The sequence below is a fragment of the Bos indicus x Bos taurus genome, chromosome 4 (assembly GCF_003369695.1).
Source record: "Bos indicus x Bos taurus breed Angus x Brahman F1 hybrid chromosome 4, Bos_hybrid_MaternalHap_v2.0, whole genome shotgun sequence".
In the NCBI taxonomy this organism is placed as follows: Eukaryota; Metazoa; Chordata; class Mammalia; order Artiodactyla; family Bovidae; genus Bos; species Bos indicus x Bos taurus.
The window spans coordinates 52126408-52142909 of NC_040079.1; the positions used below are offsets into that span (position 1 = coordinate 52126408).

Below are 16502 nucleotides of genomic sequence, written 5' to 3' on the forward strand. Positions count from 1 at the left end.
ATGTCTCAGAACAACAGTAAATGGAGAGCAAGGTATATTGCAGGACATAAGGAAAAGAAGAAGGCCAAGGACATGCAGAGAAATCTAAACTAAAGCGGGGGAAAATTTAGGTGAAAATGGTTTCTTCTGAGAAGCTTTTTCATCTCTGGTGTTTGTGAAATTTTATTTTGTTAGGTCTGTTCCCTCAGTCATGATCTCTTGGGTCTGGTGGAAAGCTATAATTTTTGGAAAGCTCATTTCTGCAAAAACTTATGGTTATGGAGGAAAATCAATGTTTGTAAGTCCTTGAATCAAGTCTAAAAAGTCTGTGTGGATATGTAGTGTCTCATAAAATGTAACATAGAAAGACATGTAGGGTGGCAGAGCTGGAAAAGATCATGGGGACCATGTGAAGTCAAGGGGAGCTGAATGATTTATGCAGGTTATATGACTATAAGGAGGGGTGGAGAGACTGAACTGGAAGAGACCTCCTAACTGCTAAGGCAGTATATTTTCAAAATTATCACAGGTTACTAATTATTTGGAAGCATCTGAGCCAAATTATAAACCATGTATTGTGAGAGAATCTTAGCAAGAAGAGACCTTAGAGATCATTTAGTGCCATCTCCCTCAGGCTGTAAGAATCCTCTTGGTGACATCCTTTACAGATGTCCACTAGTCCCTACCAGCTTAAATCTGATGCTTAGAAGCTCAGTACTTTATAAGGCAACTTGTTTTGTCTTTGGTTATCCCTACATATTGGTAACTTTATCCCAACTAAAGGTCTTATTTCTATTTTTAAAGTGCCAGTCCAGAAGGAGTGCGTGTGGCCAGAGGGAAATGGAATGGTATTAGCGATGGTGTAGAGTTTTACTCTTTTTCTCATCTTAAAATTAGAATAGTAATGCCTATCTTACAGTGTCATTGTGAGGATTAGTGAAGTGAAGTGAAGTCTCTCAGTCATGTCTGACTCTGCGACCCCATGAACTAACTGTAGCCCACCAGGCTCCTCCGTCCATGGGGTTCTTCAGGCAAGAATACTGGAGTGGGTTGCCATTTCCTTCTCCAGGGGATCTTCCCAACCCAGGGACTGAACCCAGGTCTCCTGCATTGCAGGCAGATGCTTTAACCTCTGAGCCACCATTGTGAGGATTAGAGGAGCAGTTTATAAAGTATCTAACATAATAGCTGCTTCAATAGGTACTTAAATTATAGTTATTGTTGGCGTTTATCATCTTGATCCCATTTTTTTTGAAATTATGCCCTCTGGAGCAACATAGACTATGTCTAATACCGCAAATATTTGAAGGCAGTTAGCATGACCTCTAAGCCTTCTTTTCTTCAGACTAAATATTCCCTGATTCTTCTACCACTCTTCTGTGATGTATTTTGGATGCCTCCATTGCTTTCATTCCCGCCTATTTGTCAATTTCCCCCTTAAAATGTGGTGGCCAAATGTGGTCAGTCCGATGTGCTCGACAGTGAAATAATTACTTCCCTTGATCTGGACTTTGCACTTGTCCTACAGCAACCTAGATTTATGTTAGCATTTTTGGAGGCCAGATCACACAGTTGGCTCCAGTAAAACCATGTTCTACTATCCAGAATGTTAGTGATGCCTCCCAATATTGTGTCAACCACAGATTTGACAAGCATGAATTTACATCTTCATCCAAGCTGTTGATAAAAATGTTGAACAAGGAAAGGGCAAAGGTTGAACCCCCCAGATTCTTCCCTGTATATTGACATCCATCACTGATTGGTAACATTGTTTCACCAGCTCAGAGTCTATGCACCTATACTAACAAAAATAGCTCGGCGAGATACAGTCACTCTTTGTGTTTTTGAAATTGGATATTTAATTCATCTAAAGATAAAATGCCATTCTTTTATCGAGGAAGACAGGTTTTGAACCCATAATTAGGAAAATGTGAATTCAGAAAGTAATTTCATGTTTGAGTTACTATGTAATGCTGAAAGAAAAAAAAATCATCTTCTCTTAATGCAAAATGATAATGCTTGGTTAAATTTGTTTATTTTTCCAAAATGTTTTGAAATTACTCTCTGGGTCTTGGGGGAGGAGGCTGGAGAATTTGCAGATTTCATATGTGGGGGAGAAAGGAGATTTTTGAAGAATAGCATAACTTTTAGGAGTTTTTTCCATCTCTGAAGGATATCACAGAGACAAAGAGATCTCTTTAAAAATGTTGGTGGGGATGTGTGTGAAGTATATTCCTGGTAGTCTTTTTTATTCTTTTTAATGCTTCTCAGACAACATTCCTAGACTTTTTGAGGGGAAAGGTATTTCTCTCTCTCTCATTTAACATGCTTCACTCTGAATAAATCAAACCAATTTCTTTGTATCACGTTTCAAAAACTTTGAACAAAGGTTTTCTTGGTTTTCATGGTGAAGGTAAAGAATTATTATGGACATATCATTTGAGCCAAAGTGTTCAAAGACTTGAAGTTCATTTCTAAGTACTTTCCTTCAAGGGCTCATTCAGTGTCTTCTCAAAGACTTTGATTTCCAGTGTATGTTCCAGGTTTGTGGCTTTCTTCTTAATTCTGATCCTATTTCTCTAATATCTAACGTATCTTAACTTCTCTTATTGTGATCATACTTTGAGATTTTAAAGTAAACAGACAAGAGAGCTCACATTCTCAAAATTCACCCAGGAAATAAAAGATAAGATTTCATCATACTGAATATTTTAGGAATGTCATTTTATAGTTTACTCATTCTCTATAGTTTACTGTGTGCCTACCTTATGCTGGGCACTAATCTGGGCAACAGAGACTCAGTGTGGAGTAAAGTCAAATTTAGTCCCTTCTCTCATCTTGCTTATATTCTAGAGGGAGCAACAGATTTTAGTCAAATAATCAAAGACAATTGTGAACTTGTGTAAAGTGCCGTGAAGGAGGGGGAGATGGTGCTCATTCTTGGAGAGGTCAGGGAAGGCGTTCTCACGTGATGCTCAGTTTGTGATTTGAAGGTGCAGGTAGGGAAAGAGCACAGGTAGCAGAAACAGCATGTTCAGCCCTGTACCGACATATGGAGCAGGATGAGAGCAGGGAAATTCCTGCAGGTGGAGTGAATCACAGGGGGCGAGAGTGAAGGTGGTGTGAGATGAGCTGGGGAGGTCGGGAGGCTCTCACGCAGGCCTTGAAGATCATGCAGAGAGTGCTGTTAGGGTCTTCTGAACCATGAGAAGCCATCTAAGCAGCCTGGAGAGGGTGGGCAATGTAGAGGGATCTGTATGTTATGTGCTTGGTTTTGCCTTTTGAAAAGATGACTGTGGCTGTAGTATGGGAAGGAGGAGGAAAGGAAGTCAAAGTGAGTGACAGGGGCCTGGTTTGGAGAGCGCTTGTTGAACCCAGGAAAGAAGATGATGATGGTTGGGTAGAAGTTGGTGGAAGAAGAGACAGAAAGAGAAGAATGATGCTTGCATTGAATTTATGGTACTTGGGGACTCCACGTGGGGGTGATAAAAAAGAGATGCCAAAGGTAACTCAAAAAGGGTTTAGACATTTTATATTATTGTCATGAACTTAAAGAAGATTATTTTTAAAATCATATGGCTCTGTTGATAACTTTCACTAGCACAACAGAAATAATAAAATGAAAGTCAGAAATCCTTCTGTGCCTGAGATCTATTATTAACAAAATAGGTGACTGTGAACAAGATGAAAAATTTTGAATATCTTGAAGGATATAAACAATGGAAAAATAATACTTGCAATGTTTACTTCATCACAACCTCACACTAAGACCTCGGAAAATGAGTTTGTTGAGGTTCACCTTTGAAAGAAATAATGATTATCTTTATTTTCAGTATTACTTTTCATTTGATTCTTTAGACCTCTAGATCCCATAAAAATAACTCAAGCATATCCCTGTGCTGCCACCCCAATACAAATCACTATTTCCTTTCATCTTACTTTAACCAACCACAATATTTTCCCATGTCAGAAAAATCTTCCAGTATATAACAGGAGCCTTTGGATCATGTGTGTGTATGTCTAAACCTGTTCATGCCTTTGGGACCCCCGACAACACAGTCAGCTCACAGTCTAAGCCAGGTGCCTAGTTGCCATCTGGACTCTGGACAGACTGTGTGGTCAGGATTTAGAAATCAGAAACCTGGGAAAGGTGCAAAGTGATGGACACAACCACCCCCGCCACCATATATGTTATCACCATCATTTAACACATAGTGCAGGAAATCCTGTTCTTTGCAGAAGAACTTCAAAGAACCACTTCCTGTTCTGAGTACTGTTTATTTTCTTCTTTGCTAACCCCAAAGCACAGACAGATAGCTATTTTTCCTCTAGTAAATTGCTAGCGACACTCCATTTCTTTCCTGTCATCCTCAGCCCACTGTCCAACTGACCTCTCAGATTTCCATACCCTTCTAGGCTAAGGAGCTGTACTTGGATGTTTTCAGTGGCCCACTGACTTATGTAACTTTGTCCTGTACTTTCTTTTTCTTTACTAGGTTCTGAATTTCTCACATTTCAGCCCTCTTATGCCTCAGCGTGAATCCTCTCTTCTTGCCCCAGTGACATTCTTTTCTAAGCATTGACTTACATACACTATCACATGTGAAATAAATAACTAGCATAAGCTGCTGTATAGCACAGGAAGCCCAGCCTTGCACTCTGTGATGACCTAAAGAGTTGGGATGGCGGGAGGAGGGAGGCTCAACAGGGAGGGGATATACATATATATATATATATATATATATATATATATATATATATGTATATATGTATATATGTATATATATATATATATATAATTATGACTGATTTGCATTGGTGCATGGCAGAGACCACTGTAACACTGTAAAGCAATTATCCTCCAATAAAAAAGAATAAGCACTGTCTTTTAAGCTAGCTTTATCATGCATATTTTACCTTGCATGCATGCTAAGTCATTTCAGTCATGTGCAACTCTTTGCGACCCTGTGGATTGTAGCCCTTCAGGCTCCTCTGTCCATGGGATTCTCCATGTAAGAATAGTGGAGTGGGTTTCCCTCTTCCAGGGGATCATCCCAACCCAGGGATCGAACCTGTGTCTCTTAGGTCTCCTGAATTGGCAGGCAGGTTCTTTACCACTAGTGCCACCTGAGAAGCCCATACTTTACCTTACTTTTGAATTTTAAACAAAGAAGCTTTCACTCACGTCACCAGAAATAAAGACAGGATGTTAAGTCACTCAAGTGACTTGGTTGTGCCATTATTTTCTTCCCTACTTTATTCATGTATGTAGGTGTGTTTACTGAATGCCTACTGTGCTCCAGTCCCCATGGGATAGAGTCATGAACACAAACATTGTATGTTCTAGAGGAAAAGACAGTGAACAAGTAAACAGGTGAACAAATGTTGTCAGTATTCCATGATTCAACCGAAGTATTAGAGATTTATCTTATGGGAAAACAAAAGAGAGCTGTAACTCACTCTCATCACTGAACCCCAGACACCCTGTTGTCTTTCACCGTCAACATCCTCACTCCCTAGGTTGTTGAGCTTGGGTCATGCATGCTCAGATTATGATTGAGAAAAGTAGTTTCCTGGGGGAAAAAAAGAGGTGGTTACTCGTATAGGACTGAAAAAGAAAAAATAACAAGTGTGCTTGTCATTCAAAGCAGGGTGCTGAATGGCTTTTCACTAAATCATAATGTTATGCACTTACCACAGAAATCATTTTCAAATGGAATATATATCACCCCGAGTCAGAGCAGATATGCACTAAACCTCACATGGGAGGTGGCAGGGTGATTAGTGAACTTCCAGGTATTTTCTTATGTGCCTTACTCTTAAGGCGAATAGTTATTTTTCATCTCCTTGAAGCTGTAAGTTATAACAAAATAAATGGACCCATGGCTTGCCAGAAGCCATAACTCTGTATTTAGTTGACATGACCAGATTCCCCAGTTTGGCCTTTGAAAGCCTGAGAGCAGAATAAAGCATTAACCTCTTCTGACCCTTTCCCCTCTGTCTTCTCTGGGCAGAATATCTCGATGCATAACCCCGTTGGTGGGGCCATGGCGGGGCCTGGAGCTCACCAGCTCGGCAGCGCCCGGATGCCCAACCATGACACCAGCGTTGTGATTCAGCAAGCCATGCCGTCACCCCAGTCCAGCTCTGTCATCACGCAGGCCCCTTCCACCAACCGCCAGATCGGGTAAGGAGATCTCCTCGGTTGTCTCTGGGTCCTGGCCAGAGCTCAGGGCAGCTTCTGGACTTCCTTCTGGTTTCTAGTCTGCAGGTTGGATAAGACAGAAGTTGGTTTTCCTCACTGGTGTGATACTGCCTAGAGTTCAGAGTGATGTTTTTGATGGGAGAAAGGTAGAGGGAGTCTCTGTTTGGTAGAAGCTCTTTGACCGTGGCTCTGAAGAGAAGAGCAAGTCGTTCTGTGTCATTGTTCCTTCAGAGAAGATTCTTGAACCTTAAAGTGACTGTGGGGAAACCCCTTGGATGTTGGGAGCAGAGTGTAGTTCTCAGGACAAATGCTTGAGGATGGTGGAGGGAAGTGTCACCCACCCAGCTTCCTCGCTAACAGAGTATGTGCCTCCATTCCTAAGACCAATGTCCAACACCCGTCTCTCTGGTATGTTTCCACAGTCCTCCTTCTCTCTGATGATTCTTCTTGCTTCTTTCCCTTGTTAATATTAATACCTTCTCATTAGCTCGCCTCTCTTTCTGCACCGGTTCATATTCAATCCTGGAGAAGACAAAACAAAGAAGGCAGACCCTATCCTTCTCATTTATGTAAAAAAGACAATACTGAGGCATTGAGAAATATAGGTAGAATGCTCCCAGATACTGTATCATGGCATGGCACAAGCACTCACTCCTGAGTATCATGTGATAGCTCTTGGTCCTTGTTACTCAGAGTGTGGTCTGAGGACTGGCAGCATGGGTATTACCCAGGAGCTTCTTAGAAATGCAAACTTCTGGCCCAGCTTCCTGCTCTCCAGAATGAGGATGGTGTCTCTTCTCTCCACCCTCACAAGAGTAATGTGAAAAGGAAATAAAAAATTTAAGAGTGCTTGGGATCTTAGGAAGAAAAAGTAGTAACTTAAGCCAAAGAGCTATGATAAATTTATGTTGCTGGATGCTGAGAACTCCTTGCTCCTTGTTCCTAGAATTCTCTGTTTAAAATAGGAATGGGAGCTTGCTGTATTTGGTGTGCATATCAGAATTTAGTTTGAATTTTCCACTGAATAGTAGATATGTAGAATAGTAGATTTTAAGAAAAAATTAGAAGCTATCTCACTCTTTGTCAGTATCTTTTCCCTTCCTTGTTTTAAAAGTGTATGAGAATTCCCCACCCAGAGGGAGCACTAGGGACAATGGCTTATCCCTCCTCAGAATACACTAGAAAGGGTACCTTGTCTCTCACATTTCTCAACTTATCAGGATGGGTTGTGACATATAAAGACAAATCTTAACAAGTGAGAGTTGTGGGTAATACCTATGTTGTGAGTTTGCCATGGGAACCTTTGGTTTCCCATTCAAGAAACAGAAAATTAATCTGGCCATTCGAATGCTTGGTTTTGTTGGAATAAGCCAGTGCTAAAGTTGCAAGTGTGTCTGTGAAAGAATCTTTTTTTTCTCAAATGTCTATGGGAGTAAATGCTTCTCCGTCCAAAGCAAGAACCTGTAATATACGAAGAAGGTGGGGTCATTAAAGACAGCATCTCAGTCTCAAGGGACTCCTTCACTCCAGTGGCTTGGCTTTGGGCAAACAATTCACAGCTAGGTGAGCTAATTATAATTATTTTATTTTTCTTTCAAGGGAAAAAAACATAAAATGTGCTAGATTTTATTAGCATTTTTACAGCATTCCTTCTCCCCTGGAGTTCTTCTGCCTCCTGCCCCCTAACTTCCCTCTTGGAGGCCCTTAGTTTTTGGCCATTGTTAGTACAATGGTGGTTTTTGTGAAACAATCTTTTAAGGGTTAGCACTAAATTCTAAGATGGGTGTTGACTCTGTCAATAATTTAGCCAGCTGGCCAGGGCTGCACAGTTGGATGACATTTCTAGGCTGTGTCACTGTGCCCTGTCAGGTGGGGGTATGTGCCATCTCCCGACCCACTCTGACTTCCCGTTTATTCCCAGTCCTGGGGTGTTATGTGTCTCTCCTGGTGTTTTCTAGGAGATAATTGTCACTTTTAGGACTCTGTCTCCTTGCCAAACTTGAGGGAGGCTGTTTCTTGCTTCAGATTCTTCCCTGTTGTGTTTGCCATGTTGATTCCAACCCCCACACCCCATCATTTCCATTTTTCTCCATGTGACCCATCTAAAACCTTGCCCGGATGATCATGGGGGCTCAGCAACCCATCTCACCAGTGGATTCAGAATGAAACTCTAGGTGGTAACATTTGGGGACGGCTGACTCTTTTATTTCTCTCAGCAAAGAGGAAATGAGTACTTATTTTAAAACATGAGTTCCCTCTGGAGACTGTGTCTTTAAATGAGCATTTGAAACTGCAGATAGTTTTCTTTCTTTTTTTTTTTTTCCCCTCTGAGGCTGCACAGAACCATATTGTAGTAATATTCTGATTTTTATCACAACCTCAAATATTTAAGTGTCAAAATCTGGCCAAGCCACCTGCAAATGTTTGCCATGGCTACTGGCCAACAAAAACAGCAAACAGCAATGAAAGTCTTCATTCAGGCTCCGTGCTTAAGCTGCACCCAGCCAGAGAGGCTGGGACCCACCTGTGCCCACGCACAGGGCTTTTTTGCTGTGGCCAGTGGGCGTGTTCACAAATAGAACTTTGCGGGAGAGAGAGGGGGCCACCCATCTCCCGTTCCCCCCTTTTCTTCCCTTTGACTAGTGCTGGGTTTCTGTTGCCAATCCCACTTTTATTCTCCTTTCTGCCACCATCCCCCCTTCATGCTGTATTTAAACTTAGAGGTTTAAATGTATTGGGAGTGATATTGACGTGAAGGACTGGAAATGGGAACAGTGCCTGCTCCTAAGGAAGATTTGTAGGACAGAGTGTAGGCATCCTTGTGAGCATTTGATTTTCATATTTTTGGAGGAGGCACTGAGTCAACGTAGGACCAAATGGGTGGAAATGCAAAAGTCTGAGATAGACAAATCACGTGGGCAAACTTCAGTCTGTCCTCTATCACCCCCTTCCATCGCCAATGCCCAGTTCTGTCCAAGTAGTGCTTTTTATCTCGATAGAAACTGGAGGTAAGTATAAATATCCCAAATTGCACTCGTGTGGTTAGGCAGGCTAGAAAAACACACAGTGTTGGAGAGTGTGGGAGGCATCCCCAAACTAGTGACTACTTGTGCTTAGTCAAACTGGCAGACACCCTGTCGAGAAGAGTGCCTTTGGCTGATTGATGGTAGCGTTTTAGGAGATAAGTTTTCCAGATGGAAAAAGAAAAAGAGGGAGCCATGGGGTGTGGGGGAGACAAGCGAGACAGAAAACAAGCATGTGTTAAATACAGATGAAATCGATTCTCCCTTGGACCAAATATGTGGCAGATTCCAAGCAGTATCTCTCCTCTAGTAATTTTTTTTTTATTAGAGATCATGTAACAGGCTCATTAATTCAGGATCAAGTCTGCAACTCCTAAGAGAATGGTGGAAGAGCAGGTATCAGTAGTATAAATTCTCTCTCTCTCTAATTCTGTCTCTCTCTCTCTTTCCTCATATGAGAAATTTTTGTAGGAGCCAGCAATCAATTGAGAAGGTGGCTACAATTTTAATAGATCCTAGCTTTCCTTGGTGGCTCAGTGCTTAAGAATCCGCCTGTCAAGCAGGAGACACAGGTTTGATCCCTGGATTAGGAAGATCTTCTAGAGAAGGAAATGGCAACCCACTCCAATGGTCTTGTCTGGGATAATCTCATGGACAGAGGAGCCTGGCAGGCTACATTCCATGGGGTCGCAAAAGAGTTGGACATGACATAGCAAATGAACAACAGCAAATTCCTAGAGAAACCTATTTCTCTTTATGGACCAATGTTATTAGATAATTCATGCTTGGTAATTTTTTAGGAAGACAATGAAAGTAATATGGAATGAGGTGATCTATAACAATGGATATCAGTACAGAGTTCTGACAGGTTGTGAGAGGCACTTCCAAAATAGTCCATAAAATTTCTTCCTGTATTCAGAATGTTCTATAGATTTAGTTCTCCCTGTGGAATTGGCAAATGCATAAGCTTATTAGATTATTGATAAAAAAAATTATTTGCCAGTAATTGTTTACAGTGTAGATGTGATATATCTAACATCAGGATATACAAATGTTCCTATCGAGGCTGATATTTGAAAAGAAGATATCTGGTCTTTTCTGGAATATTCTAGTTAGGATATCAAGAAATTTGAAAATATGTTTGACAGCATGTATATATAAAACCTCTCTCTGATTTTATGCCAGTTTTAGTCTTGGCACATGTATGTTTCTAGGTATATTAGCTGTTTCATCATACACTCTATTTGCATAAAGCTGTATTTAGGCAACGTAGATCTAAGATTTGGCCAGAAATTTATAGAAAATATAGCAAATCTTGTAAAAATAAAAAGGAACTGATACTCATCATAATACAATTGTATTTCTCTCACCCTTTCTGAGCTTTTTTTAAAAAAAAAATAACAGTAATAAAAGAAGAGTTTATCACATCTCAGAACTTATTGATGTAAAAAACAATGCCACTTTGCCTGTTGGAGAAAGTCATGTGGTTTTTTGTACGAGTTGCTGTCAATGCTTGAGGTGTCCATTGAGATGGGAATGTTAATTGATTCAAGGATTTCTGTGTCTGTCTTTCTGAAAAAAGGGAAGGGAAAGGTCAGTAAATGATGCCATCACAAAAAGGCACTGCTTAAAGAAAACTTATGTGAAACATCAGCTTACAGTTGACTCATACTGTAAAGAATTTGCCTGCAGTGCAGGAGACCCGGGTTCAATCCCTGGGTTGGGAAGATCCCCTGGAGAAGGGAATGGCTACTCACTCCAGTATTCTTGCCTGGAAGAGTTCATGGACAGAGGAGCCTAGCGGGCTACAGTCCATGCGGTCACAAAGAATTGGACATGACTAAGCGACCAACACTTTCACATTTCACAGTGTGAGTATGCTTGTTCTGTATATGCATAGGTGTATACATCCATTATGAAGAGTTTTCTTAAACTCCACAGATCAACAGCATGAATTAGACTGTCACTGCCCACCACAGGCCAGTGCTAGCAGGGCGCAGGCCAACCTTCTTCCTCCTGGATGCAGCAGCCAGCAGGTCCCGGCTTATCACTCCCTGCCCCCACACCCACACCCCTCTCCAGGACAGCTTGAAGCCTCCTTTAAGTAATTCAGACCCGAAGCCATTATTTCCTGCTTTGTGTGTTGCAGAATATCACAGCCATGAACATTGCTTTATTGTTAGAAAGTTGCTGGGTCTTTCACAGCCCGGAGAACATTTATGAGGCCCTTCAGGGGAATGCTTTCTGGGAGGGTTGACGGACTTAACCATATGGCTCCCGTTAAATCCTGTGCAGAGCCTTGAGAAATTACCTCTGACAAGAGGGCCAGCAGCTTTCTACTCAAAGAGTTTTATGTGTGGAACGAAACATTAAGTACTGATACTTGAGGAAATATAAGGTTTCTTAACATTCAAAAGTTGTAATACCACAAGGTATTGTGGCCAGATGAAGGGGGCAGAGCCAGGATGCTGGAGCACATGGCTACATCTTCCAAGAGGCAGAAAAGCAGCCCTGCTCTCCTCTCCTAGCCTGGCTCTTGCCTGTGATCCCTCAGGCCAGCTTTGTTGTGTCTTAGTGTCTCAGTTCCTCACCTGGAACACAGCAAGGCAGGTATCTTCGCTTAAACAATAGACGTCTACTTTCCACAGTTTTGGAGGCTGGAAAGTCCAAGGTCAAGGTGCTGGCAGATTTGGTTCTCGGTGAGGGCCCTCTTCCTGACTCACAGATGACTGTCATCTCACTGTGTGCTCACCTGATCGCTTCTCGTTGCATACAGAGAGAGAGAGACAGGCAGATTGACAGAGAGAGGAGAGGGCTTCCCTGATAGCTCAGTTGGTAAAGAATCCACCAGCCATGCGCAAGACCCTGGTTTGATTCCTGGGTCGGGAAGATGCACTGGAGAAGGGATAGGCTACCCACTCCAGTATTCTTGGGCTTCCCTTGTGGCTCAGTTGGTAAAGAATCTATTTGCAATGTGGGAGATGTGGGTTCAGTCCCTGGGTTAGGAAGATCCCCTGGGGAAGGGAACAGCTACCCACTCCAGTATTCTCGCCTGGAGATTTCCATGGACTATATAGTCCATGAGACAGCCAAGAGTTGGATACAACTGAGTGACTTTCATTTCTTCACTTCAGAGAGAGGAGAAAGAGACAGAGAGTGAGACCTCTGGTATCTCTTCCTCTTCTTAGGACACTAATCCCGTTATAGGGACTCATGACCTCATTCAAACCTAATTACCTGAAAAGGCCTCACCCCTAACCATCACATGGAGTTAAAGCTTCAATATATGAATTTGGTGGAGAAGGGAATGGCAATCTACTCCAGTATTCTTGCCTGGAGAACTCTATGGACAGAGAGTAGCCTGGTGGGCTACAGTCCATGGGTTTGCAAAGAGTCAGATATGACTAAGCGACTAAAATAACATATGAATTTGGAGGAAGACACATTCAGTTTGTAAAAGCTAGTCTTCTTGGGAAAGAAAATTGAAAGTCACACTTTAGTGGCTCAAGCTATTTGTTAGAGAAGTTTGGGATTAGCAGGCTAATACTAAAGAGAAGAAAGGGAGCTAACATTTATCCAGCATCATCTATGTGCAGAGCACTGATTTATCTTTGTGTGTTGCTTTCCATCATTCTCCAAGAGTCTGGAGAGGCAGACATTATTTGCTCCAGTTTTACTGCTCAAGGAAGAGAAGTAACTTATCCAAAGTCACTCAGCCAGTGAGATGAGCAGAGTTTTGAATGTGGTTCTGTTGGACTTCAAAGCACATGCTTTCCCTGTGCTCCTGCCTATAGCAATCCCAGTGCCATGAGAGATACATGAGCATGTCTGACCATTTGGGAGAGTCATCTACCCACATGAGATGGTTAATGCTTAGCCTCTGGTTACAGTGTGAAGTGCTTCCTTCACATACCTACAGGCTAGTCAAGGGCGGAGGTAGACACACTGAGTTTCCAGCAGCTGCTTAAGTCCTTCAGGAGAAAAATACAGGAGTTCCCTGGCCCTCAGAAAGGGAGTTTGTAGGTTGTGAGACAACATGGATACAGAGAGAGAGAACCTGACCTGGGAGATCTCTTGGCCAAATCCTCTCACTTTTAAGAAAACCAGATTCCTGCCTAAGAGTGGCTGTCCTTTCTCCAACCACTTGGTTGCTTTACATTTGGCTTCATGGTTTATAGGAAGAACCTGTCCCCTGACCAGATGAAGTGTGACTTCCAGGGTATTCTGATTCCTGTGTGGATAGGTGACTTTGCCTGTGACTTCTTATTGGGGGAGAGTCTCATTTCTGGATCTTATAAACAGAAGCCCTGCTCACAGAGTTCCAGAACCTTCCACATAAGTGTCTCTGTGTGTTTTGACTGTCTCCTCCCATTTTTAGAACAGCTAGGCACACCAATGAGTCACCACACAAAGAGCTGACTCTTTGGAAAAGATCCTGATGCTGGGAAAGATTGAAAGCAGGAGGAGAAGGGAATAACAGAGGATGAGATGGTTGGATGGCATCACCAACTCAAGGGACATGAGTTTAAACAAACTCCAGGAGATAGTGAAGGACAAGGAAGCCAGTATGCTGCAGTCCATGGGGTCAAAAAGAGTGGGACATGACTTAGCAACTGAACAACAAGGCACAGGTCTGCTTCTAGAGCAACTAGCCCAGGATCATTCAGTCTGTGTCTGTTGTAAATCTAGACACTTGTTCTTCTGTGTGGCATATTGAAAAGATGTGCCTGGAAAAGACAAGCTTACTCAGAGCCAAACCAAGTCAGGTTAGAGGGGAGTCTTGCAAAAGTATTGACCACAGGTCAGAGGTCATGGGTTTAGGCTCTGCCAGTCAAAAAACTTTATAACCTTGGCCAAGTACGCAATTGCCCTGGGCCCCCTTCCTTCATCTACACTTTAAAAGCTGATTACAAGTCACTCTCAGCAACACAGTCCTCATTCATTCCTTCTTTTCTGTCTCAAATTTCTTCTCTCTTTTGGTTTGCTTTCCTCTAGGAGCTGAGTTTGGGGTTCTTGATTATCTGAGTTTCAGGAGGCATTCTCATACTCATGAGTGTAAAAGCAGAATAGAGATTGGGAAGGTTTGGGAAGGGGAGACCAGTGCAGTCAAAAGAAGTGTCCTAACATATGAAGACAGAGACACTTGACTTCCAGGTCCAACTCCTAGGTGAATCACAACAAATTTATAATTCTGTTACATGGAGATTTTACACCCATTTTACAACTGAGTAAAGTGAGGTTCAGTGATTATGTGGCTTGCCCCAGGTTATATGGATAAAGGTAAGTGCTGGAACTGGAAGCCAAGTCACTGTCCTATGTGTCCAAATGAAGTTGACCTCTCCAAATTTTGACTTCCTTACATGTAAAATGAGGAGGCATCACTAGAAAATTCTCAAGCCTTATCCAGCACTAAAAGGCTGATGGTTTTCATAATAAGTACAATTTTGGAAACTACTTGGAAGGTAAGTTCCTTGGGGGCTCAGGACTGTATGCATGACTATGGAGTTTCCTCCCTTGAATTAATCCTATCAGCAAATTGTTCTTTTATTCTCATTTTACTAAATGACATTGCTGAAGAGCTCACTAGAAAAACACTTAGACAACAGCACACAGTGAAAGATATAATACAACAGTGAAAGATATAATACAATAAATTGGAACAATTATATTGCCAGACATAGCTTTATGGAAAAATGCAGTCCACTGTCTTCTTTTCTGGATTTATTATCTGGGGGATTACTTATAGAAGACCTGAAACATAAAGGTCTAGCTTATATCAGTATTTAGTATTTTCCAAGGGGAAAACCTTGGGTAAGGTGCCAAATAATTAAACATTGGAAATTGAAGATATATGTTTATTTTAATATAAAATTCAGTGATTAACCTCACCTTTCTATGCTTGTCATAGTTCCTACATGGGAACTGGCTCATTGTTTTCTGTTTCTGAGCCAGAACACTGAGCTGGCTCACCACTGTAGGTTTACATGAGCCCCAGTGTTCTGTTCAGAACAAGTCCCAGGACTAAGTGTAACCATTCCTTCAAGAACACCAACAGGGATAGTGACATGGGGACAGGACAGGTGTGTGCTGTGCTCTCCAAGGTGAGTATGTTAGGAGAAATGAATCTGGTAAAGCAGAGATGGTCCTTTGCAACTGGGAGTACACTTTGCTTTTTTGAAGACTGAGCATGCACAGGTGACATGGCTGTGTCCCAGTGGACATTTCTGATCATTTGTAACTTTCACATTCTTAAAGACTATATGTTTCATGAAGTATAAATAACTCTTACCGGTACTGATAGACAAATAGTTTCTGAGTTAAAAGAGAAGAACTGCAGATAGTCTATGGTCCTCATTGCAATACTTTGTAGTCATATAACTGGACAGCTTAGGATTTAAAAGGTAAATGATTCAATAGGTCCTCTTATATGTATTTTTCAATAATATTAGACCAAACAGATTTTTTCTACTGTTATTTTTAATATTCTTTTTGTAGAGAATTTAGTTAAAGGAGATACAAATTCTGTGGACCTTTTACCTTTGGTTGGATGAGAATATCACAGAAATAACCAATTTGGTCTTGGATTTTGGATATGAAGGGAATCCCTTATGTTAAGTTTCAGTTACATACAGATGGAATCCTATTTCAGTGAGACAGTACAATGTCATTGCTAGAGATTGAGAGCCATTGCTGGTGGTTTTGACTCCATCACTCACAAGTTCTGGGACTTTGAACAGCTCCCTTGACCTCTCAGGGCCCTACTTTTCCATCTTATAAAATGAAAGAATGAAACTGGATTGTCTAACCAGTGCCCTTTTCTAGCTCTTATGAACATATTTGTTTCCTTATCATGACTAACACTCTCCCACAATACTGCTTAGCTGGTAGGGATTATGGAAGAAGAAATTTCATAAAAACAGATACATCACATTTAGTAGACAATCCAGTAATCTGTTTACCAAGTATGTTGTGCTTTTGGTAAATATCAACTGTAAAATTTCTATAGAGCAATAAACATTCTTAATGGTACCAGACACATTTAAAAGAATTTGGAGTTTTATAGTCCCCCCCTCCCCCCCCTCCACTTTGGCAAAGTGCATTCTGGCTGGTGAATAGGTCGGTAAAGTCTGTAAAATGATAGGACCCTTGTGAGTGTGGGGGGTACAGACATGCCAGAATGTGCTTGGCTGGCTTTTGCAGAGGTGCAGGTCTTTGCAGAGAACAGATGGCCCCAGAAATCTTTGAAATGCCAGAAATGACTTCCTGAGTATACTCATCATATATTGGTTCAGATA

At 41.6% G+C, this 16502-nt stretch overlaps 1 protein-coding gene across 3 annotated transcripts in view; it reads left to right on the top strand.

The window, feature by feature from the left end:
• The window catches only part of CREB5 (cAMP responsive element binding protein 5), a 438988-nt gene that overhangs the window by 165112 nt on the left and 257374 nt on the right, over positions 1-16502 (top strand). For all 3 annotated transcript variants that reach the window (XM_027539413.1, XM_027539411.1, XM_027539412.1), the window contains exon 5: positions 5994-6166. In XM_027539413.1, the coding sequence (XP_027395214.1) occupies positions 5994-6166 (173 nt within the window). The remainder of the gene's footprint in view (positions 1-5993; positions 6167-16502) is intronic.